The sequence below is a fragment of the Triplophysa rosa genome, linkage group LG22, assembly GCF_024868665.1.
Source record: "Triplophysa rosa linkage group LG22, Trosa_1v2, whole genome shotgun sequence".
NCBI classification, from domain to species: domain Eukaryota; kingdom Metazoa; phylum Chordata; class Actinopteri; order Cypriniformes; family Nemacheilidae; genus Triplophysa; species Triplophysa rosa.
In genome coordinates this window covers 10,439,492-10,465,522 of record NC_079911.1, presented here as the reverse complement: position 1 = coordinate 10,465,522, position 26,031 = coordinate 10,439,492, and the positions used below count along the sequence as shown (strand labels likewise).

The window sequence follows — 26,031 nt, the reverse complement described above, 5'->3', positions numbered from 1 at the left end:
ACCTCGATTGCAGTCTTGTGCTAAAATCCCACGTATCTCTGCTGTCAGATGTTATCAAGTGGCCCCTTATGCACATATGATGCATGTGTATTGTGCACCGTGAACTGAGCTTCTGTGCTGTAAATCAATAATAGACAGAGTGAAAAAATCGTATACAAACAGGCCTAAGAATGGATCAACTTGAGCTTTTCCCCCTCATCCAACATCACATCACAATGCATCTGCTTTGTTCAATAGAAAATGGCATTTCGTGGAGTAAAGGCACACTAACATTCAGGGCAGCTGAAAGGCTGAGAAAATCTACATGTGTCTTTATCCCCGTCATCTCAAAGACTCTGCCCCTTTTTCAGAAACGCTCTCCTCCTGCGACGGGCCCTTTTCTCTCCGTCTTTTCTTTTGAGGGATTTGCGCTTTCCTCATTACGGAAGCTGTTCAGTCGACATCGATTTCGCCAGTCATTGATGAAGCGCCTTTTCCTCTGGAGTCGTCCAACTTCAAAACTCCGCTCAGAAGTCTTTGTTAGCAAGTGTCCACAAAGTGACACGGTGAGGAGAAATAAAAATAGTTTAAAAATGAGAAGCCAGGTCTTGTTATGAAATATTGACAGCTTGACATTTGCTTTGTATGGTCTGTATTTCCCTTCATGTGTTCCTTTATAGATGTGAGGCAGTTAATGTGACACACTTTTTGTATTTCTAACTATCAATATGCAGTCATGATACCAGCGTTTCAATAATTACAGAGATTATTAAGAGAATAATTCACGTAGAGGTGGAGATTAGTTAATCATTGTGTTGGCTATATTTTATTCGGATTTATCTTGAATGATCACCCTTTGAGGCAGCGGGTTAAAACCTCCTCTTTGCTTCTTTACTTTTATTATTTTGAAGATAGCCTATCTCCTTTATTCTCTTTCTCCTTTGATATGCTGAAAAATTATATTTCATAGTTACTCAGCGTTGGCCGCGGTGTTCGTGTCTGTGAAAACAATTTTTCGGCCTCCATCCATCAATCATAGGTACGAGCTGGCTCTAAACTATTCATTTGAAGAAACAGAGCAAGCTGTGAGAAAAATATATATGCGCTTGAGTAATGGGCATGCCCGAGCTGTCCGTCATTCTTAGCAGTACCTGTTTGACTCCACTCATTTGAAAGATTCATGATTTCTGTATCCTTCAGCTTACTGGAAATTGGAAAATGTAACACCAGCACATAAAGGATTTGTTTTAATGTCCAGAGTGTCAGTGTTTTATGGAGCTGTCGGCTACACCGGTCGCTACAGGGGGTCCCGGGTTGAACTGAACGGCGGTGTTAAACAAGGCCCCAGGAGACAAGCAGAATATTTAAAGATCAAAGTTATTTGTCTTTTCCACTTTTAAGAGAAATATAGCTTTTGATCAAGGGATTTTTTATTGTGACCACCAGCTGAATTGCATGTTGACTAGAATAGTTTGTAAAATGCAGTTTTTGTTGATAGTTTGTCAGGTTAAAAGGCACTTTTTCAGATGGCTGGAGTAGGCCCAACATTTCTCTTGTTGTGAGAACTTCTAACAAAATTAAGTTCATCCAACAAACTACATTTAATCAGACAGATTACTTTTTTCTCTTAAATGAAATGTATTTTTAAGTAACACCAACTTAAAAATTGTTGCTCATCATTGAAATTGTTAAGTTGTTCCAACTATTTTTTAATACTGATTTAATCAAAGACACTGGTTGCAAATACACTTTTTTATTTTATATCTCAATTTACAAAATTCTCAACAACAATTGAAAGCAAGAGCTGATTGTGCCTATAGCATCTCCAAGGAGATGTCTTTCGAGTAAACAGCATTTGTGGTCATTTTCTTTGAGCCGAACCATATCAAATGCTCTATCCTTCAGGACAATGGTAACCTCTTAAAACATAACCAAAACCCTTTCAAATGTCAAGAGAACAAAATATGAAACATTATTAAGTCTCATGCTGTTCTCAACTTGATAAAAATCCATAAAATAACTCTGTATTTCTACATTAACTCTCATTATCCAGTACCATGCAAAGCATGATGGGAAATGGAGATCCTCAGCAATGCTATACTTTGATACAACAAGCGTCAGTCATGTACCCTCAACTGTAATAGATCAAGTTAAAGATTGAACATGAACAAATTTATTTTACGCTTTTCAAACACTTGACACATAGAGTTTGAACTTGTTTACGTATGTTACATGGTTTGGGAGGAGTCTTGAAATCCGGAACTCAATTGGTGTTGAAAAATTAAGTTATCTAGCCAATTACTTTGAGTTACTGCAACTTAAATATTTTTGTAAACACATAAACACAGATTTTAAGGTTAAAATTACACACAATATTAAGCTCAAGTAATTATCAACATTATTAAATCAGCACAACTCATCAAAATAGACTTTCACACTTAAACGTTTTAATTGTACCAAAAATTTTGATTTTTGACTTGCACCAATTCATTAAATTAAGTTGTGCCAACAGATGCCATGAATTATTTTTTAGAGTGTATGATGTCATTGGTTGGTCAAACCGATTGCTCCACCTTCAGCGTACTGTATACCATTGGGTGAGACCATTTTTATGTGACAGGCTATTCTTACTATCAAAAAAATATAAAAACAGTATCATACACTCTAAAAAATCATTGGGTCAAAAATGGACAAACCCAACCAACTGTTGGGTTATAAATTATTGGGGGTTGTTTCAACCCATTGTTAGGTCAAATATAACCATTTTATGAGTTTATTTAACTGTTGGTGTGATTAATAGCTGAAAAGTGTTAATGTGTGTAAAAAACCTGAGAAAGTCAACTATTATGCACTGTAAAAAAATGTTTTTTGCCATGTAAAATTACACGTTCACATTATTTTAAAGCCATCCTTGTCCATTTCTGTAATTTTAACTTGTTACTGTATTTTAAAAATACGTGTAAAATCTGTACAGTAAAAAAGTAATTCCATGAAATTACAGTTTTTTTACATCTCCCCAATACCAATCAGCATGTTTCTATCTGAATCTGATCATAACATCTGATCTATCTGATCTCCATTGCTAGAAATAGCTATTTAGTGTCTGATTAACTAATTTGTAGGGTCGAAGTGAACTTGCCGCGTTCATGCAGGAGATTATTTGCATACAAGCATCCGCAGCACGTATTGTTTGCGGAGCTGATTGTGTTTACCGCTCAGCTGGGTCTTTTTGTTTATTTAGCTGATGAGCACATTGGTGCAGAGGAATACTGGCGTAATCACGTTAAGGAGCATGAATCAAATATTCCCGATTAAATGAAAAACAAACACAACGGCGCCTCTTTGTAATGCGAGACAACGAGGTAGATTGGAGGAGATGTAATAAAGATGACTCGGAAGAAGCTGGTTTAAGTGGGCGTGATTAGATTTATTAGCCCATTTGCGTGAAGATGGTCGCCGTTCGCCTATCAAACAAAGACTCGTGGGTTAGCACAGAGGACCGTGAAAATACCCATATGATATAATTTCCAGTCCAATTTATGTGCTTTTGGAAGATGTAATTTGTTTTCCTCAGCTACCGAGCATTTAGTTTGTCATTTGGGTCCGTGTTAACATTCTGGCGGAAATGATCGCATTTACATTTATGCATCAGGCAGATGATTTTATCAAAAGCAACTTAGTGTACAGTGCATTCAAGCTGCACATTGTATATAAATTCCAGGGATCAAACCCATAATGTACTTGGTTAAGAAAAGAAGGCTAAATAATAAGCCTCGGTGTAATGGGGTTCAGTTTTTGTGGCTGTTACATTTACACTCAATGATAAAACTTAATTCACGTATCATGGACATATGTTGGGTAGAGAGGTTTTTGTCACTAGCCTAAACAATAAAATTGTTTTCTTTGTCAGTGATATTTTACTTGAACTTGATAACAAGATTTCACCATTTATAGAAAATGATTTACCATAGTAAATGATTGAATATGTTTTTTGCTAAACATCCTCTCTGTGATTGGTTGGTTGGCCAATGGGTCTTTCTTCATTGTTTACAGATAGACCACTGCTATACGTATATACTTCTGTGTATGTGTCATGAAACAGGTGGAAGAACCCAACTGCAGGCAGCGTTCAGGGGTAACAAAAAAGGTATCTATTACAAGAAACACAAAACAAAGACCCACGATGGGGTATGACAGCACAACAGGATAATAACAGGACGTAGACTAACTAACACTAAACTGAGATAAATAACACTAGACATAAACTAAACTGGACACTTACTAGACTGAAAGGACCTTCAACAACAGAAACAGGTAATCACACTCAGGGTACGAGACACGATGAAGCACAGAGAGTAACACTCTCAAACAAACACAATGACTGAGCACAGGCGGGAACAGAGACGAGACCTGGAGAGAGAGAGTATGGCGGACCAAAACTGTCTCTCTCCACATGAAACAAGGGATCCTGCCAAGATTCTGCCACAAGACCAAGAAATACATGACATGATGAGCAAGAATCATGACATGTATGTGTTATGTATATTTATAATTTGACTCTGATGTTTCTGGGCAAAATGAGACCATTTCCAGATCTCTTTTTCGAGAATGTTAAAAGAGGCTGACAGGGTGGTTTTCCCATGTACTTCCCAGTCCCCAATGACAAACTGTGCATTAAGATTTCATGAGATTCTGCATTTGTAGAAAGTGTGTTTTGTGGATGCCTGTGAGCAAAATGTAGTTGAAGTGATTAATGTCGCTCTAAATCATGGCAACTGACACACACGCAAATACTGAGATTCACGCTCATATATTCTTTGAATTATTTCTATGTTCCAATAGATACCACGCATGCTAAAATGAAATGAATGAACTTGAAAAAATTACACGGTGATGATAAAAGATGAAAATATTTGAGGCATTTGCTGGCTGTAGCAATAAATCAAGTGTCCCTGGTGGACGATTAAAGGGATGGTGACAGAACACAGGCTAACAGTGGGGGTTTCTGAGTATTTGTTACACACAACCTGTTCAGAATCAGCTGTTAAATATCCAGCAGAGTTTGTTTATTTATGTCCAATTATGTTAGTTACTACTCATCAAACCAAACGTATGTGCTTTGTTTTAAAAATTCAGGTTTTTAAAAGAATTATGCGGTTACAAATTCTTTGATAAAGATTGCACCTGCTGTTTAACCAATGAAAAGCATGTAAAGAATTTAAAGAATTAGAAGAATGTATGAAAACTTATTGCAAATGAGGGACACCAGTTTCAGTTGTTTTTATTAGTTTTATGAATATTTATTTTATTAATACATTTTTCAAGGATTTTTATAATCAAATTACTCTGAAATAGAAAATGTACTGTAAGTCATCAACCAGACAATGTGCTTTTAACAAAGGAATGTAACATATAATAATATATATTATATTAATATAAGGTAAATGAATATGCAGCCCATTTCTGCCTGTATAGTTTTGCTCATTTTTATAGGGATGTTAAACCATTTGCTGCAACACAATAATAGCTATTTAGGAATGTTAGTAAGATTTTTTCTCTAGTTGTTGAACTTTTGTGTGATTACAAAATCTACATTTTATTTCACACTGACCTTTAAATAGTTGGGCACTGCCGGTGAAGTTTTCTGTGAGAAAACAGGTTTTCTTTAGCTTGTTAACCGTCGCCGACGCATTTTACCATGCAGTATTCATTTAACCGTAACTCTTCAACCATTTATGCTATCAAAAATATTGAATTGCTCCTAAAGTAGACAAATTTGAGCTTTTTGAACATGTATGTATTACGGTAATCACTTGCGTTTCATGAGCCATTTGCTGCAGTTTTCGTGGAGAGCGGTAGATATGAACAGATGACGGAATGCGACAGATTAGAGTTTTTGAGCAAGTAAAATAAAATAAAAATAGGCAAACGAAACACGGCGAAGAGGAAATATACAACATCAGAGGTGATTGAGATGCTTTTTGATCATGAAACTGACGGTGTTCGAGACTCTTCTGACCCGGAGTCTGCATTATTCAGAATATGCTGTGGGTGTCGATCCAGACGTGGAGGGGTAAGTAAATGTTGTCTCATGAGAAATGTCCGTAAAATACGCTTAGACTTAGTGTTTCAAAATACCAGTTTCACATATCTTGAGTTGTGTGCGTATGCCTTCATGCACATGCTTGGATTTGTATGGATGCGTGTGTGCTTTTACTGTATATGCGTGTATGTGCGCACAAGTAACGTTATGTGTGGACATATGCAGTGCATGTGTATATCTGCGTGTGTGTGTGTGCGTGCATGTGCATGCATGCATATGTTGAAGCATGTGTATTTGTGTGTATGCATGTGTGTTTGTATGCATACATTTGAGTGAATGGAGTGAAAAGTGCAAAAAAAAACGCCTGGAGAACTGGTGTCAAAAAAGGCTGAAATGAAAACTATGTACATGAGTGACACTAAAAAGACTTTTTTGCATGTATACAGTATATTCTTCATGTCTGAAGTGCTAGATTATCTCGTTCTTTAGTGTTTTGAGAATGTCTGAATAAAAATCAGTAAAACGTTTTTTTATTTTTGTCTATTTAAATTCTATTTATAAACTCACAACATACAGTAATAGTGAAAACCCTTATTTTATTGAAAGACGAAAAAACGATACCTTGCACATGATGATAGGACATTGTGTTTGACAGTCAAAAGAACAAAATGTGTGAAAACAACATATTTTCCCTTCAGGCTCTAAAGGGTTAACAGAACATTATTTTGCAGTCTCTTTCTTTATTTTACACCTTTAGTTCCCACAAGGTCGAACATTTGCGCTCACTACACCCCTCCCCCTCCATTTCGAAGCACTACGGGGGCTGACACAGGACTATGATGTCGGCACATTTTCGCTTCTTTGCAGAAAGAGATAACGTATTTATGAAACGCTCTGTAGCAGTTTGTCCGTTTGTAGAAACAACATGGTAGAAATAGATAGAAATAGCTCTCTCATGAAGTGCGTGGCGGAAGAACCCAAACGCAGGCAGCGGCAGCGACGGGGTTAACAAATAAATCCTTTATTCACAAAACACAAAACAAAGGAAATACCCTCGAGGGGGTGTCTGACAAAATGAACTAAAATACAAAACTATAAACCAAAAACTTCCCTCAAGGGGGCAAAAACGAGAACTAAGGTAAAAAACAACACAACTTACATTCAAGGAAGCACAGAGCAAGACAAGGCAGGAACTCGCGGAAACAAAACACAAAGCACCTCAAACGCATACATACAATCAACAAGCACAGGACAATGAAACATGAGGGCATTATATAGGTAGACAGACAAGGGATAATCAACGAGGGCAGGTGGGAAACATTAGACACGGCAGGGAAGCAATACATGAAACGAGAGGGGCGGGGCTAATGACAACACTGTTAACGATTTCCTTGTATTTTTACAGTAAGTTACTGGCAGCACGGTTGCCAGCAAGTTACTGTATTTTTATTTACAGTGCTGTACTGTAATACATTTTACAGTACAAAAAATATTACTGTATAGCTACAAAACAGTACTTTACTGTATTTTTACAATATTTTGTAATTTGTCTATTTTTACTGTATTTGTATTATACTGTAATTTACTGTAATACCTATATTGACACATTATTACTATTTAATACTTTTTGGCAATAATTACTTTATTAGTTATTCATATTACAAAACTGCTATACTTGACATTATGAATCAAAAGGCAATCCAAGCAATGTTTGCATCAAACATATTTTTTATTGAATCATTTCATTGAAACAAAAAGCATTAAAATATTTTTTAAAAATTAAACATTTGAAACAGTATTGAAGTATTATGTATTATATTAATAAAAACTGAATAACGACTATGTATATATTACAACATTTAAGTGACTAGAAATTTAAACATTACACATCAAAAGAAACAATAGCAACAAAGTAACAAGTGTCATTTAACTCTGGCTAAGAGAACACTGGTCTGTAGTTTAAAATGTTCCATTTAAACTTCATCAACGACTAAACTGTAACATTTAAATCTCGCAAAGAGAACACTGGCCCGTAGTTTGACATTTTCTATTCAAAGTTCATCAACGACTAAACTGTAACATATTTAACTGAGGTAAAGAGAACACTTGCACATAGTTTTGAATATTCTACTCCAATTTCATAAAGGACTGAACAGTAATGCATTAAACTGTGGCAGATAGACCACTGGCCTTTAGTTTGAAGTCTTCCATTCAAACTCCATCAGGGACTGCATGAAGCTGTTCACATGGGGGTTAATGGCCACTGCCTTTCTCTGCACCACCTTCCCTGTCTTTTTGCTTACTCCCTGTCTGGATGTGCATTTTTTCCCATCTTCAGGGTTGATTCTGGCCAGAAACCTGTTAGCAATATCATACACATTAAGTCAACAAATATGCCTATATTTATTATATTTACAAATATGCCGAAGATTCAAATACACTCAACTCATCCCTGAATTTACTCCTATCCTGAGTGTAGTGTGAGGGTGTGTGAGTGTAGTGTAGTGTGTGGGTGTGTGACTGTGTAGTGTAGTGTGTGGGTGTGTGAGTGTAGTGTGTGGGTGTGTGAGAGTGTAGTGTAGTGTGTGGGTGTGTGAGAGTGTAGTGTAGTGTGTGGGTGTGTGAGAGTGTAGTGTGTGGGTGTATACATGGGTATTTAAAGAAACTGTAGTGGGAAAGTAACACTTACCGAGCATAATGAGTCTGGGTGTCTCTGGTATCTGGTATGACCTGTGTGCCTCCACATCTGCCTGGGTTGCAGTGACCTGTAACATAGTAAAACAACATGAAGCAATACACAAAACTTGAATAACTACAGAAAACATGATGGCATCAGGGTCCAGTTCTCAATCTAAAAATAAAGGTAACTGCAAATGTTCTTGGTGCTGCAGGCAAAACAAACAATGAATGTTTGAGATAAAACAATACTACATCAGTTAAGATGAACAGGGAGTCCATCGCCTCTCTGAAGAAGGCCATCAAGAGCAGGATGACTGAGTCGCCATTAAATCTTGATCTAAATTGATTGATTTAAAAGTGTATTGCCAAATGTTAAAATGTATTAACATCCTATGTTAACAAATAAATCCTTATTGTAAGTGTTACTAAAAAGTCAGTAGTAAAACCAAAAACAAATTTGAATAAAAAGTTGTATTATTATGGTCAATACTTACAGAAAACCCATAAACCCAGGGTGCAAAAAGGGACCAAACTGTCACGCTAGAGCTGAAAGGAAAAAAATATGTTACTTGCTGAAATTTTGAAACCATTCTGTTTATTATATACGTTTAAGATAGCCAAGCAAAAATGTAGCAAAATTATAATTTAAATGTTATGCATTAAAATTAAGAGTTTAGATATTTGGGATTGCATTTTCGGTTACACACCGAAATAGTATGGGTGTAGCAAAATTCAATGTGGTTTTGAAAATGCATTTTCAAGCTGATCGCGCTCCTCTCTCCGACGTACAGCGTCATTACGTAAAGGCGGAGCCAGCATCGCTCCTTACCAAAGTACGTGCATTGATTTGAGGCGTTGGAAACTTGTTGGAAGTGTTGGAAGCAATATTGCAACAAATATGCTACCACACAATACTTATTGGCCAACTGAATGTAAAACACTCTAAAGAACATCATCTCTGCTTTTGCTGATATACCGTAATAAGTAAACAGTAATAACACCGCGAACCCATTTATTCACCTGTTAGTGTATGAAAACAGCAGTAATCTGTATAGATCGCACTCATCGCAGTTAAATATTACGTTTCACTTCGTGTGGAGCAGTTTGGTGCTGTGTGGGCTAACGTTACTTTACAGTGCCTTTGTTATTTCACATGAGATTTATTTGGGCCGAGTGAGAGCATGAGATATAGAACCTGAAAGCGTGTCAAGTCTGGTCTATTTACAGACAAACTATGTTGATGTTCATATATCCGAACAGTATTTTTACATTTAAAAGAAGATGCAAATACCGATTAGTGATTGATATGAAAATGTTGTTTTAGCACGTGCACAGCTAATTCACGAGTTAGCCTGTCATACGGTCGAACTGAATACTGCTGCTGCTCCTCCCTGCCCCTAACTGAACAGAGGAAAGACAAGATAAGCGATCCTAAACTAGGACAGCAATACCGCGCTCGCGACGTGTCTTAGTTCAATTGGTTCACGGGAGTAAATTGGTTAACGGGAGTTTATCTATTGCCAAATACAAGTCATTTTACCTACCTTGCCATTGTAAACGAACTTAAACAATTCCACAGAAAATAAACTCACCAAAACCCTCATGATTAATTAAGTGGGATGTGTAAATCGGGTTTAAGCAGTGGGTAACAGTTAGACATCTAACGTAGTTTAATTTATGAGGGAGACCGCAACGTTTGTTGGCGACCTTTTCTCTCATTCCACGTTTAAAACAACATTGTGACAAACTGTTGTGCAAAATACTAAAACTAAATAATAGCTTTGCATGAAACACCTAAATAAACCAAACTGCAAACTTACCGAACTGCCAGAAATCGAATCGAATATCCTCCTCCAGCTGCAGCCAGGAGTTGTGCTCTGTGTGATTTGACGTGATTTGACGTTGTGGCGCACTTTCGCTACACCAATCCTGTATTATTGACTAACACATTACAGCAAGGCTACAGCTAGGTTATAGCGAGACCAAAATATACTGTAGAAGTTTCCCGCTCAATCAAAATTACCCATAATGCATTATGAACTGCAGTATTTTACTGTAATATACACATGCAGTATTGTACTGTGGATTTTTACAGTAATGTGCTGCTAAATCTACAGCGACATCTAACAGTGAAGACATGAGAAAGTACATGAGATGTAAAAATGTAAACAACCCATGGCTTTCTCACATAAAACCTAAGGGCTCTGTCCCGATCCTGCCACACGACTAGAAATTCATGAACAAGAAGGCAGGACCGTGACAAGCTCATTCTTAGGTAATAAAAACATAACGCTTCATTATGTAAGGTCTTTAAACACCTCTGAACACATAGTTATGTATATTATATTGCATTTCGGTCAATAGATCCTCCAGAAATTGACACACTGGACCTTTAAGTAAAAAAAGATTTTATAGCATGTTTGACTCACTATATCTTGTCATATGGATGATGGAGCATCACATTTGGCCCAGCGTGTCATTCGTACGTCTTTAAAGCCGTGAGATTTTCAAGAAGCCCTTGTGTGACATTTATAATATCTCAAGTGAGTAACAAGGATTAACCTGGATCCAAATCACAGAATGTATGTGTCAGGCACTGTTCACTTTTGATTATCAGCGAAAAATATGGATTAAGGAAGTGTGGGGGAGAGAGGAAAGAATAAGAATTGTACTGAAGATACTACAAACAGAATATATCCACATGGAATCAGATACAGTATGTGTGTTTGAGCATGTGAAGCAGCAAACCTCAGATCAAATCATTTCTCTGCTGCTGTACCGGTATAGCCCTGTCAATGATTGAAATCTGAACCATATAGATTATCTTTATGATTTTTAAAGGCTTACTGTACTCATCTCAGTTTAACACTACAAAATGTGGTATTGTACTCTGTGCTACAGTACCGCAGGCTCTCTCTTATTTTTTATTAGATTTCAAAGTCCTGTATTGACATGACTGTTCCGCATAGAATATTGCCCAAGCATCAATACAAAACGTTTTTAGGCAATTGTATTGAATCGAGACTAAAGCTTAAGCTTTAAAAGGCTGCAAAAGAAGCATGAACATGGTCCATTTGACATCTGAAGCCTTCTGAAGATATACGATAGCTTTGTGCGGTTGTGTTTTTGTGCAATTTTTTGTGTCATGGTATTTTAACACATTATGTGTTTTATCAATATGAGTCATTTTGTGTTAAATAAATAAAAGGGACAACACAATGTTGAGTTAAAAGGAACACAATATGTATTTATCATCTTGGCATGACCTAATAAGAGTCAGAAAAGTTATGTCCGATTCATGAAATAATTGTTTGTGTCTTCTTAATAAATTTGTTGATTTAGTTCAGACCGAGTCATGGTTGGTTTGGAAAGGGTGAGGTTGCATGACTGCCCCTGTTAAGGAAATGTAAAATGATAGAGAGAGAGAGAGAGAGAGAGAGAGAGAGAGCATTTTGTATTTGTATGTGTTAAAGCTTGTAGTATTGTAAATCTTGCATCCGGTTCCATTGAGGAGTTTGTGTGTAATATTACTCGCTGCAATAGCTCTGTCATTGAGAAATGAGCTCATATTCTCACTCTGAACACAACGCTGGTTCTTGTGTGTCACTGTTGTTATTTTGCCTCATTTAGGATTCGCCAGAACCCTCTGCAGGAGCGGAAATGTAATGAGCCCTAAACGCAGACTCTTCCTGATTTTATTTCATGTTATTTCATTTGATTTCATGCTATTTATTTCTCCCTCTCACCAGGGCGCTATAGCGCGGCGAGTGCTCGCGGCTACGCTAAATTGCCAAATTACCATTCTGAAACAGCACAAACAGGGTATTAGCAATCAGCCGCTATTGCCACGCTGCCACTTCTCCAGCGTTTGAAAGGTGCCGAGCGCAGACGTCCGCTGTGATTTACACCGCTTGTGGTATGACGTTAAAAGACCTCGGTTTAAATATTCAAAGTGCCTAAAAAGAAAGAAAAAGATGCTGAAATAAAGTCTGTAGTCATCTCGTCAGAGATGAGGGAGATCAGAGACACATGATGTCACCAAATGACCCCACATATTTGACTCTATTTCTGATCAGGGTTCACAATATGAATCTATGTTTTAGGGTTTGTTTCTTAATATTTACATTTATTAATTTGGCTTACAGTGGATTTGAAATCTAAAGTTTTCATCTGGACGTGTATTCCCTGTGAATGCATGCATAAATTAGAGGCAAAACTGGAGTGGTCTCAATTTTTTGGTGGGCTGTGTACAGTTTGTTAACACTTGGTTTAGTTTTGGTTTCGTTTTAAAACTAACCCAGCAACAGAGTAAAACAGAACGTACGTTCATATGTGTACAAACTTAAATGCACCTTTGCCAAACTTTTATACAATTTTTATTCTCTTGCTCAAATTTGTGAATGTGCCTCTTATGTCTCCAGATTCATGTGTTTGGTCTGTTGTTTTTAAACTGCGATAAAAGAATTTCACCCACTGATAGCGAACACTATTTGGACGCGCCGTCTGTGCGCCTTTTAGTGTCCAACACACTAAAGGAATTATGCAAATAAGGTAACGGCGCAATTGCGCCTACAACATCTGTGCTGAATGCTATTTTCACCGTGCTGTTCCTGATATCGAGATCAACCATTTTTCGTCCTTGTGTCTCTGCTCAGCACATATTTTCTCATCATAAATCTCACACGGTCTCCCTAAAACTGATTTCAGTTCAGCATAAATGGCTGCAAAATGGCACAGATGTGAAGCGCTTACAAATAACAGGTTGTTACGCATTAACTGATCAGCAAGCCAAGACAGATACCTGTAATTCCCCCACAAATTGCATTATATTGAACTTCCCCTGAGGAATGTCAGGGAATGTCGTGTGAGGAATGGCTCCGCTGAAGTGGCTCAGTTCCTTTGTCCAGTAGTGAGCGATTTCTTCAGCCGAGCTAAAATCAAGTCCCTTTGTTTCTTCTCTTGTTTTGGTTGTTCAGTCACCGTAATGGTGTTACGGACAGCAGGATTTACTGCTTTTATTCAGCGGGAGGTCTTTCCCACTAAAAGTAAAGTTTACAGCTCGGATCTGACTCAATAAATCTTCCCAAGACCAACGGGTCCAACAGGAGCATCTTTTATTGTTTTTCTAAGCGTGTAGTTTATCGGGCACAGATGATATTTGCTCTGCTACAAGTTGTCATCCATGGTAACAAAGGTCTCGGCCTCTTGATCTCAGTATTTCCTGGCATCAATAATTCATGTCTGTTGAGTTATTCAGTGATGCCCAGAATTCTCAAAATGGCATGGTGGGATTTTTGTCACCTTTCTGGCTGTAGGAGAAAGAGGCTTACATACCTTTCCTTTCTCCTGCCTTAATTTCCTCCGATTTCTCCTCCTACACAGTTAGCTCTACAGCCGGTGTTGGGTAATTTAGCCCTGGAGGATGCCACTTTGTCTCTGTCACTCAAAACTATGCCCTGCTTTCAACCAGGGGCTAAACATTCAACTTGAGATAGGTAAAAGATGGAAAGCATTTAGCAAACATCCAAATGGAAGCAGGTTCCACCCTTTTCCCATTAACTCTGTTTTGACTATGTGGATTTTAACATTTTCATCTTAGAAAACTAAATCTTCATTTTAGAGTTTTATGAATGTGTCAACATCATGTAAATGCTGTATACACTCTACTGGCAGGAGCAATTTATTAAAACCAAAGGCAATGATGCCCTTGGATAATTTGCCACAATAGCAAATTGACAGATTATCTGAAGTCATACAGTATTTGTGGTTTTGTGTTTTAAACTAACAACATTTTGCATTGCATTGAGCTATTTTTATCCAACGTTGGGTCAAAAAGGGCTGAACCCTATGATTCATTGGGTTCATGGGGTTGTTTTAACCCAAACATTTTAGTTTTTTATGGAATATTGTAGTGTTTATTTTTTAATAAGTTACTTTTCTGTGCACTTCATTGTTTTTATTTGGCGTCATCTTTTATCGAAAACGTTAACTTCCTTCCCCTCCCTCTTCCTGTCACATGTAATGATGTGAGGACGGGGCTATCGGAGACGTGTTTTTACATATTTTCTCATTTCAGAAGCCGTTTCACTCGGATATATGTCACAGAAAAGAAGACAATCGCTACTTCTGTTCCTCCCTTTTTTGACCCAACCTTGGGTTGAAAAAAAAACATTTTTTGGAATATAGCACAATTTTTTACCAGCTGAGATACAGGAACTGAATGAAACTCTATGATGTTAGCTTTAGTTTATTAGTTTTTCACTAAAGAGCTTTTACTTTTGTTTTCTGTGGATGGTTGATGGATGTACTTGTACTTCCAAAGAAAATAATCCACTGGTAAATTTTGTGACACTTTTGGGTTCTGCTTAGAGGTTAAATCTAAAAGTTTTGCAAAGTTTCCTCTGTTCTCAGCTTTCTGCCTCCTACACATTTACCCACACAGACACACACACACGTTATTTGTTTGACTTTGAACTGTGCCCGTGCTATTTCATTGAACATGCACGTCTGGACTGATTGCAACAATTATCAGAATGCCCCCGTAACCCCACCAGATTTGTTAGTGTTTCAGCAAAATGCATAAAAAGCATAGAAACACAGCACAGGACATTCATTGTGCTCTTGCTTTTCATGAAAATTGTTGTTTAAAACATTTACGAGCCATTTTCCTCATTCGCTTGTTTCAGTCTATAATGTTGTGTGATTGCATTATGGTGTATACGATAATTATGTATTGTATGCGCTCAGCTTTAATGCATATAAATGGAAAGCTTTGTTAAAGTGGATGCTTTTGGTGCGAAAACATGTCGAAAAATGGACAGGATTTGACGTCAGGGGTTGGTTTGTCAATCATGAACGGCTTGTTGTGTCTAATTGTGAGTCAGTACCAGAGCGCTTTTCGGTCAGATCAATAGCCATTCACGAAGCAATAACACGACAGAGGGTTGAGGCTTCACTTGACCAAGAGAAATGTTATTGCTCAAAAGTTGCTCTTCCAAAGCGCAGATCTTGGTTATGGGTATCTGTGTTTTTTTCAGCAGTGTACAAAAGGAATTTTGTAATGGTTTTAATGGAAAAACAAAAACTAGGAGAACCACACAGCTACACACTTTTCAATGAATACTTTTCCTACGTTTTCTCAAACCTGTAGTGACAACTAATCTGTGCTGAAATAGAGGGTTTCATGACAACAGAGGCCTTGAATCGCATACAAGCGTTTCAGGAACTTGTAATATTCATCATCAAAGCCATTTGTGTGATATTTGGAGAGGCATTGGCCTGCCTGTCAGCGCGCTACAATTTTATCACCAGCGTATTGTGAAGCTCTGTAGTGGATAGTGTTTACAAATGATAAGCGCTCTTGAGAGGTTTTTGCTTTCAAGTGGTGCATTGTTGCGAACCAGACAGGTATGAATTAGGTATCCGCAACAGGAGGATCGGTGTGCTGGTTCGTTGCATTTTGCACCATCTTGAAACTGGTTCTAATGTAATCTTCTTCTTCTCCTCTTTCTCTCCCTCCTTGTCCTCCTCCCTTCCATTCTCTCCCATAATGCTTTGCGATTCCAGTGGCGGCCACGAAAAACAAAGTGAGAGGTGAGTCGGATCCTCCGTCTTCCCTGCTGCTTGATAAATAGGCAGACACAGTTCCCAATAAGCTGAGCTGAGATAGCTGTCTTATCACTGCTATGAGCCAGGCAGGCAGTACCGCTCTCTGTTCCTCCACACACACTGGGGGTTCAGACCATTATTTTTACTATTTACTGCCCTTGTCATTGTCTGTTCTCCAGCCCTCCTCAATCCTTTGCTTTACTTCCCGTGTCATCTTTTCTTCCTTCAGTTTGCAAGGCTTCCGAGCATTTGAACGGTGCTGCATGGAGCTTCGTAGCATGTACAGTAGTGCCTTGTAGCGATATGTAGACGCTGTAGTGTAGTGTGAACTGTAAATGCTAAACTGAAGTATACTTGCAGTTATTGTGCGTTTTGGCTGACTCATCAATTCAATCGATTTCAGTGCATTCAAGCTGTACTTCTTAGTGTAATATCCTACTACTTGAGCTTCAGTTTTGAAGGTATTTTTTAGATATTAATTGTCATCTCTATGAAAATGAGAGCTACTTACTGTAATGCTGGCAGATCTGAAAATTGATCAAATATGATCTGATATTAAGTGGGGAATGCTAAGGCATGTACAAAATTCTGGCTATGTTTATGGTTTATAATATTATTGAGACTTGCTGGCCATTTTTTGCTTAAACAGTAACCAACTGCAGAAGAATGCCACCATATGTGTAGAATGTTTAGCACGACAACACCAAAATGACCACATATAGCACAACTCATTGTATTAATACTATTAATAATATTATAATGACCGCATATAGCACAACTCATTGTATTACTATTATTAATTATATATATATATACTACGTATATATATATATAAATATATATATATTATCATATTTAAATGTATTCCTTTTCTTCATATCTTTATTGTATTTTTTTAATAATATTTTATTACAGTCACAACTATATTTATTCATAATAATATTTTAATATTCACATTATATATATTCCTATTATTTGTATTACTTTTAATTATATTTTATTACCATCACAACTATATTTATTTATATTATTATTATTCATATTAATATATAGTCATATCGTTCATATTGTTATTGTATTGTTTTTCATATTTTATTAACATATTTTCTCCGATATTTTATTAACATTATAAGTATATTCATAAGAATATTGAATTAAATATATATATAATAAGAATTCAAAATTCCTATTATTCACATTAATATATATTCATATTATTATTTTGTTATTTGTATTAATCATATTTGGATTTTAACATTACAACTACGTTATATTTATCATATCAATTTTTAAGACTTTTTATAGAATAGGTATTCATATGAATGTTTATTGTTTTTGAATATTTTACTTTTTTAATATTTCAAAAAAGTATGTCTATATATAGAAATGTGTAACTTTTTTCTGATTTGGGTATTGCTGCTTTTGTCAAATACAGTTGTTTACCTGTGAAAGTGACCCACCTACAGCTGCATTTATACCGCTTTAAAAAAAAAAGTTGGCAAAAATGATGTTGCATTGCAAAAAAGAAAAGATTTAAGGGCTCGGAGATTTGCTTTGCATTATTCAGGAGCACAAGGCAAAGCATTATATCATAGACATGAACTGTACGCAGAGTGTTGTTTACGGCTGTATTTTTGAAACTTTATTGTGACAGCACATCCTTCAGACCACGGCTGTATAATTTCACGATTGCTGTTTGCCACATAGTTAGACATTAAATTTAAAAGACGCTTTGACTTAAGTGGTTCAGTGAGAGCCTGTGAAATATTTACAAGGGGAAGTTCACAGAGGTTATGTATGACTCGGTAAGACACAAGGAAGTGGGATATCTTACCCACAAACACTCTCGCACACACATACAGAGTCAATCTGTTCTCCGGCAACTACAGCAATAGGCGGTTGATTCATAAGTATTTATTATTGCAAAAAATGAAAATCTTTCCCAGGCTGTAGATCTGATTGTGACATTTGTAAGCTCTCCCGGAGGTCCACCTGATTTTGGAGGGAAGAAAAACTATCACCTGCAAATATTTGTGCTCAGGTAGATGAAATGAGGCCTGTGTGTACAGAATGAGCGTGCTGCTATCAGCGACCAAGTTCTCTAAACCACCTGCTCTCTTCATGAATAATGCATGACTTGTACTATACGCGCTCACCTCAGATGGCAATTCTACCTGTGTGCCATCTGCCTGCTGTGGGACGCTTCCCTGCTTCACGCACAGCCTTGTCTGGGTGTGTGCGTTCGTGCTCGGCAAGTAAGAGAGTTGTATTTGTCAACAGCACTTTCACGGGCAAACTTGATCCAGACAGAGGCATCGCTCCTTTACCCCTTTTGTCGCAGTAAATTACAGCATTAAAATGACAGAAAAAAGACTTGCTACAATTAAGGAACTGTGATTGGGACGTTTGTTTACCATGCCAAGAGCAGCTGCACACTGGTCTAATTGTGCAAATGAAAGCGGAACTGCTGAGGCCAGTTCATTTGTTGTTTGCTAATTGATTAAATTCCTCTAAATCAGAAATTACATTGTGTATTAAAAAAATGCACATCCTACACTGTGTGGGTGGGTTTTAGTGTCCATGTTCTTTATGCAAGCACTTTTATTTACAGCCACGGCTCATCAGACGTCTTTCAATTAGTACTATATAACTGGTTAAAACTGAGGGTGGCATTTTATTTAATAATGAATTTTTGAAAAGTAAATAAGGCTGCAATCTGTAACTTTTGCATCTTTGTCGCCATCTTTGTTTGAAACAGAAAATCGCAGGTTACAGTGAAAAAGAAATCCTGTAAAAAGCTGAAATTAAAAAAAAAAGTTTAATAATATAGGTTTTTTTCACATAAAATTGCATGTTTTTCTTGTAAATTTGCTGTTTTTTTCTGTAATTTAACAGTTTTGTATTGTATTTACGTGAAAAATCTGGAGGAAAAAAAATACATTTTTTAAGTGTACTTCACGTACTTATCTTTTTGTGGGTTGATGTGAAATGACATCAAAATTACATTTCATACGAAATCTGACCCGACAGCTTTAATTATAAATCAGTAATTATAAGCTTACAGTTATGGATTATGGGAAGGTAAGAAAAACTATTTTGACCACTCATTTTTTATGTACTGATTTTTTTTGTTCATTTTAATAAAAGAAAAATATTGGATTGCAGCTTTAGTATGTTAAAATATGTAATAGATTAAACTGTAGAGCTATACTTTCGACATAATACAGATCAACATTTGCTCAACTAGTGTTGTAGTACTCGAGACCAGTCTTGGTCTCAAGACTGTTTTTTGATGGTCTTGGTCTTGACTGTCTCCGCCTGCCTTGGTCTTGTCTTGGTCTCAACCAATAAAGTGAGTTTAGGGTGGGGCAGTCTGTTTGGCTGGCCAATGACAGGGAATCTGTTCATGAACCTCTTTGAAAACATTTTTTGTTATTTTTGAATAGCTATTTAGTGAAAATAGCATTTGTATAGTGCCACCTGTTGTATGGGTGTAGTTGACCACTTTCATGTATCAGTGTTAATCATTTAACAATTTCTTAGTTATGATTTATTTCTAAATTAAACTCTGTCTAACACTAAGAATTCAACTTGCTATTCTTAGTGTGTGGCAAAATTGTCAATGGCAGTCAATTTTTGTAACTGTTCCTTTAAAGGTCCAGTGTTTGAAATTTACCGACATCTAGCAGTGAGGTTGCGAATTGCAACCAACGGCTCAGTCCTTCGCTCACCCCTCCCTTTCGAAGCCCTTTGGCGACTGACAAAGATGTCATGACGTTTTTGCTTATTTGCTGAAAGAGATAACGTATTTATGAAGGACACTCTGTAGAGCAGTTTGTCCATTTGGGCTACTGTAGAAACAACATGGAGAATTCCATGTAAGGGGACCCGCGGTGTATATAGATAAAAATAGCTCATTCTAAGATAATAAAAACATAACACTTCATTATGTAAGCTCTTTATACACCTCTGAAGACATAGTTATGTATATTGTATTGCATTTCTGTCAATAGATCCTTCTTTATGCCACACATTGCACCTTTAAAAATAGTAGAATGGCAGTTTACCCGCGTGGAGTTTGATTGACAGGCGACCGGACCAATCATATAGCCAATATTTTGTGCTCCCCCTGTTGCAATTCGACATTTTGTCATAATTTATGGTCATAATCACAGTTTCACCCGTTGCTTAAATGTGTCAGAAACCAATGGCGCTATCTAGACATTATGTCGTTACAGCAAGCACAGTAAATTAAGCTAGAGCTTCCATCTATATTTTGTTTATTTTATTCCGAGTCACTTTCAAAATGCATATTTCATATGCATATTGCAGACCTTCTTATTGCTTTTGGCTGAAAGTAAAGTACACGTCATTTTTTTACAGAAGTGATTATTTTACGATACATATTCTTTAGTGCAGTCAGTGGGAGCGCTATGGCTAATGTCGGACATAGCAAAAGGGGGCGGGCTTTGCGAAGGGCCAATTTTTGATTGACCCACTTTATAGCTGCAAAAATGTTGAAGACAATGTGTTAGAAATGCCTTTAATGATATCTACTCTTCAAAAACAATGTGTACAGAAATGCTGTTTTGTTGTTTGCTTCCTTGTCAGATCGTATTAGTACGGAAACGTCCATCATCTCAATTGTATTTCCACAAGCAGAATCCATACTGATGTGTGATCACGATAAGACAGACGCAGCACTTTACAAAATTACAAAATAAACAAACATGAGGGTGTTTTTAAGTGTAATAATCCAATGTGGGTTAACAAGGAGGGCGCTTCGCTGTCAGGGCGTATTAAAATCAGCTGGGGACCACTATTAGTTTCTAATCTGTGTTATATATCTTTCATCTTTTTCTGCTAAGCAATATCTCTTGACAAAATGTCCCACAGCTCTAATTAACTCCTCAAATATTATTCTCAGCCCCTGGGAAAGATTCTGAGTGCTGAATTAAAAAAATATCCAGAATGAACACCTCTACTTTCAAAAGTGCCAGTGTCCGGTGGGAGGAAGCAACGCTGCGAGTTATTAATCGTACATTGACTCACATGCTGAAGGTGGTTGTGCCCACAAATGTCTCCTATAAAGAACTCACACAGACAGCGGTTTCATCACTGGAGGCCGAAAAAGTGTCAGTGATGTCGGTCACTATCAGACGGCAGGTCACATGATCTCCGCTGTCTGCATTCCCATTGGTAATTGCCGTATTGCATCACTAGGCATGAACATGACATTGAACTCCGCCAACCCCTCGGATCGCCAGCTCTCATTGAAAATGTCTTCCGGACGCTTTCACGCTGTAAATTGCTGTAAGTGTGTATGGCACTTGAATGGGTAAGAGATTGGATCTTGTTTAGGAAATTTATTTGGTCAATCGAGTTGAGGAGGAAGACCTGAGATGGTTTGCCCAAATGGCACCTATTTTTGTGCTTCAGCACTGCCCACACACCTGGGTGCAGTCATCTGGCACCGTGCCCGTGTGCCTACCGTTTTTGTGTGGTAGATCTCAATCATGAATTAGCTGTTTGGATTTGGTTAGAAACCCAGGCGAATGCTGAGGCTGAATCCAACAGAGACGTCTAGATGAGACGGTAGATTAAACAAGACTTGCAGTCGTCTGTTGTGACAGAGCTTGCGGTCCAAATATAAGCCGGGATCTGTAGTGCTCTATTTATGTCTTATCCCATCAGAGATTATGTGCCAGGGTAATTTGTCCTAATAATATCGTTCTCCATCAGGATAGTCTTATCAGACGCATCTCAGATCATAAAGATGTTTCCAGCATGGCTGTTCACATGCAGATCATGTGTTTTGTAACCTGGTTGGGATGCGGGCATTTGGCAAGATTCATAAATGCTCTGGATACATTAACGTATGTCTGTGTTAAAGAGATTTTTATAATGTATTCGACCTTATGTCATTCAAAAAATCTTTTTTTCTGTGGAACACAACAGAAGAAATTTTGAGAAATGTGGTTTTGTGTCCATACAACAGAAGTCAATGGGGTCCAATGTTGTTTGGTTACCAACATTATTCAAAATATCTTATTTTTGTGTTCTGCAGAAGAAACGAAGTCATACAGGTTAGGAATGACCTGTCAGTGAGGAAATGAAAAACTGGCTGATCTGATGACAAACATGATCCTCTTGTATTCTGCAAGCACGCTCAGGGCTAAAAGTCAAGGGCATGACTACCTCCAGGCCGACTTTCGTGACTCAGATCGCGAGGGCAGACCCGTTAAAGGTCATCTTCTTAATTGAAAGGTTATGTAGGTACGTGGGTTTGGATAGCCTGGACAGATCATCCATGCAACAGTTTTGTGTGAAGTTTCAGTGTTGAGAGCTTCTGAACAGCAGCAGATTGTGTGTGAGAAGCAACAAAGTAAAACAACAGCTGTTTAATGTCAGTTGCGTGACTTATACTAGTACCGTATGTTGTTAAAATATGTGAAACCTGTATGGCTCTTATTTCTTTGGTAGACTGAACTTGGCTCTTTTTAGCACAACAAAGGCAGGCAGTGAAGGGCTGTTTGTTGTTTTTATAGATTACTGTATATAAATCTATTCCTCGTTGTCTTTTTCTGCGGAATACAAAATGTTATTTTGAATTGTTTACATGAATGAAAGCATACAGTGAGTATGGCCCAAAACAGACACAGAATAAAAGTCAGTCCATGAGGTATTGTGACACATTCTGTAAAAAAAAGACAATTTTTTGTAACAATATGATTGTCAGTGCATATAAATTCTCATTGTCATTTTTGGGAACTGATATTGAGATGAGGAAAATGTTTGTATGTTGCTTTCCCCTTATATCTGTCTTTTTCTTCCCTCTTTGTGTTGTACAGCTCGTGCAGCTCTCAGTGGGACAGTCACTGAGGACGTTTAGTAGAGAGCAGAGCTAATGTTATATTTTGCTCATTGAGAGAGAGAGAGAGAGAGAGAGAGAGAGAGAGAGATGGGGGGGGGTGATTGGCACTGAGATAAATATATGTAACAGATACATGTACAGTATTTGTATTATGTATTATATGTACATACAGTTAGGGCCATAAATATTTGGACAGAGGCACATTTTTAGTTATTTTAGCTGTGTATCAATATGTTTTCGAGTTACAGTTTTATAATAGATATTGTCTTAAAGTGCACACTCTCAGCTTTATTTAGAGTGTATTCCCATCCAGATTAGCTGAAGGATTTAGGAATTACAGCTCTTTAATATGAAGCGCCCCCCTTTTTCAAGGGACCAAAAGTAATGGGACAGTTTAATAAAAAGCTGTTTTATTCACACGTATGGGCTTTTCCTTAAATAATTTTGTCATAAATGAAGCATGTTAAAGGTCTGGAGTTGATTCTACATGTGGTGTTTGCATTTGGAAGCTGTTGCTGTGAACCCACATCATGGGGTTCAGGGAGATCGCCATGCAAGTGAAACAGACCATAGTTAGATTTTAAAAACACTACAAATCCGTCAAAAAGATGCCAGGAACATTAAGAGCGGCCAAATCAACAATTTGGGACATTCTGGGGGAAAAACAACACACCGCTGAGCTCAGTAACAAAACAATCCTAGGCGTCCATACGAGATCAAAGTGGTGGATGATGACATTATCCTCTCCATGATGAAGAAAAACACCTTCACAACGTCTGTATATGGGTAGTTGACAGACTAATATACAAATTTGTCCTATGGTGTGACGGCAAAAATGTAGAAAAAAAGCTATCAATGAAGATAAATCTCTCTTATGCTATTTTATATGATAAATATAATTATTAAGAATATAAAACCATATAATATTAAAAGTTTGTTTTCTAATTTTTGCAATGTCACACCAAAGGACACCCACATATACAGTATATATATATATATATGTATATATAAACAAACATACATACTTAGAAACAAAATGTATAGGATAATGTAATGTAAGTCGCTTTGGATAAAAGCGTCTGCCAAATGCATAAATGTAAATATATATATATATATAAACACATACACATACACACACACATGTTGGGTTTCCATGTTTTATGGGGACATTCCATGGATGCAATGGTTTTTATACTGTACAAACTGTATATCATATTCCCTACCCCTAAACCTAACAATCACACAAAACTTTCTGCTCTTTTAGATTTTCAAAAAAGTTAATTCTGTATGATTTATACGCTTGTTTCCTCATGGGGACCAAAAAATGTCCCCACAAGGACAAGGATTTTGGATATTGCCATCTTTGTGGGGACATTTTGTCCCCATACCGTAGGGTTTACCCTACAAACACGTACGCACGCACGCACACACACACACACACACACACACGCACACACACACGCACGCACGCACACACACACACACACACACACATTGCAATCTGAAGGCATTTTCAAGGTTTTCCTTTAAGTATCTGTGTTTTGTGTGTGATCCTGCTGATTGTAGCATCATGCTCCAGCTAATGAGGTAATATTTGAAGTATGGTCATTTAACCACTACTACTAAAAGTTGATAAATTACAAAGATGTGGTCCACTGCACAGGAGTAGATTGACCTGAAAAGTTACTGTTTTCAATGTCCTTCAAGCAAGAAAAAGACACTTTAATACAGAGTAGCAAGACTAAACAGATTTTTTTATTTAATTATAACTTGTTGCTGTATATTGTCACTCATATAGCAAAAAAAACATCCATTAAGTTGACATTTTTTTATGGGACCAACTTTTTATTTCTATGTATTTTCTTAATAAGTGAATTCAGTCATTCATTTTTTATTGTTTAATTAAGTGTAGTTCACCCAGATGAGCAAAGAGAAGGATACCAGATTTTAAATTAGATATCTGTTTATTTTTCTCGTTTGACCTTTCAAATTCTTGTCGCCTTGTTATTACTGTGTGCATGTCTACTTAAAAAGTTTTGCACATTTGTGTCAGATACACGGCTGAAATCAAACTTTGTCAACTTTTATTGATTCTGTTTTTCTTTCATTTATTCTTCTTTGTTAACATCTCTGAGTTTCATTTTTCAACTTGTTTGAACTCTGCATATTTTGATGGATTAACTTCATTTTAAAACGCTTTTTTTATGGATGTTTCAAAATGAGGTTTTCAGCTTCAGTGTTGTTGATTGTGCTGTTAGGCATTGTGGGTAGTTTCAGGTGTCTCTCAGCAGTTGTTTGTTTGTCAAAAGTGCTCTTGGCAGGAAATATGCAAAACAAGAAACATTTCGGAATAGCTGGAAGCACATCTTACAGTTAATCTTGGCATTAATGTTACAGGCTGTCCAAAACTTCAGTTATTTCCAGTGCAGACAGACGCTTGTAAACCAAAGTAATTGTCTATGGAAAGCTTTGAAGACCCAGATGCTGTCACTTTAAATTTATCCAAAAATGCTGAATGTGTTTAAAAAGGAAAAAACTACAGAAGCTTTCAAACTAAATATTTAATGCAGTATTATATTAATATTATAAAACAGTTTTACTGTAATGATGAGATGGTCAAGTAGGATCCAAATGCAACAGTATTTAATATAAAAGTAATATCCACAGAAAACAAAGGCAGAGAACAAGGCATAACGAACACATTACAATCTAAACAATAACGGACAACTGACACAAGAAACACAGGCACTATATATACACACAAGATAACAAGACACAGGTGAATGCAATGATGGCTGACGAGTCCGGGCAAAGGGTTATGGGAAATGTAGTGTGAGATGGCAGTCCA

The 26,031-nt window shown here is 37.0% G+C and overlaps 1 protein-coding gene across 4 annotated transcripts in view; it reads left to right on the top strand.

The window, feature by feature from the left end:
- The window catches only part of cadm2a (cell adhesion molecule 2a), a 375,584-nt gene that overhangs the window by 262,760 nt on the left and 86,793 nt on the right, over positions 1-26,031 (top strand). For 3 of the 4 annotated variants that reach the window (XM_057321795.1, XM_057321794.1, XM_057321797.1), the window contains exon 3: positions 16,268-16,294. The exons of the other annotated variant lie outside the window; for it this stretch is intronic. In XM_057321795.1, the coding sequence (XP_057177778.1) occupies positions 16,268-16,294 (27 nt within the window). The remainder of the gene's footprint in view (positions 1-16,267; positions 16,295-26,031) is intronic. 4 annotated transcript variants of the gene reach the window in all.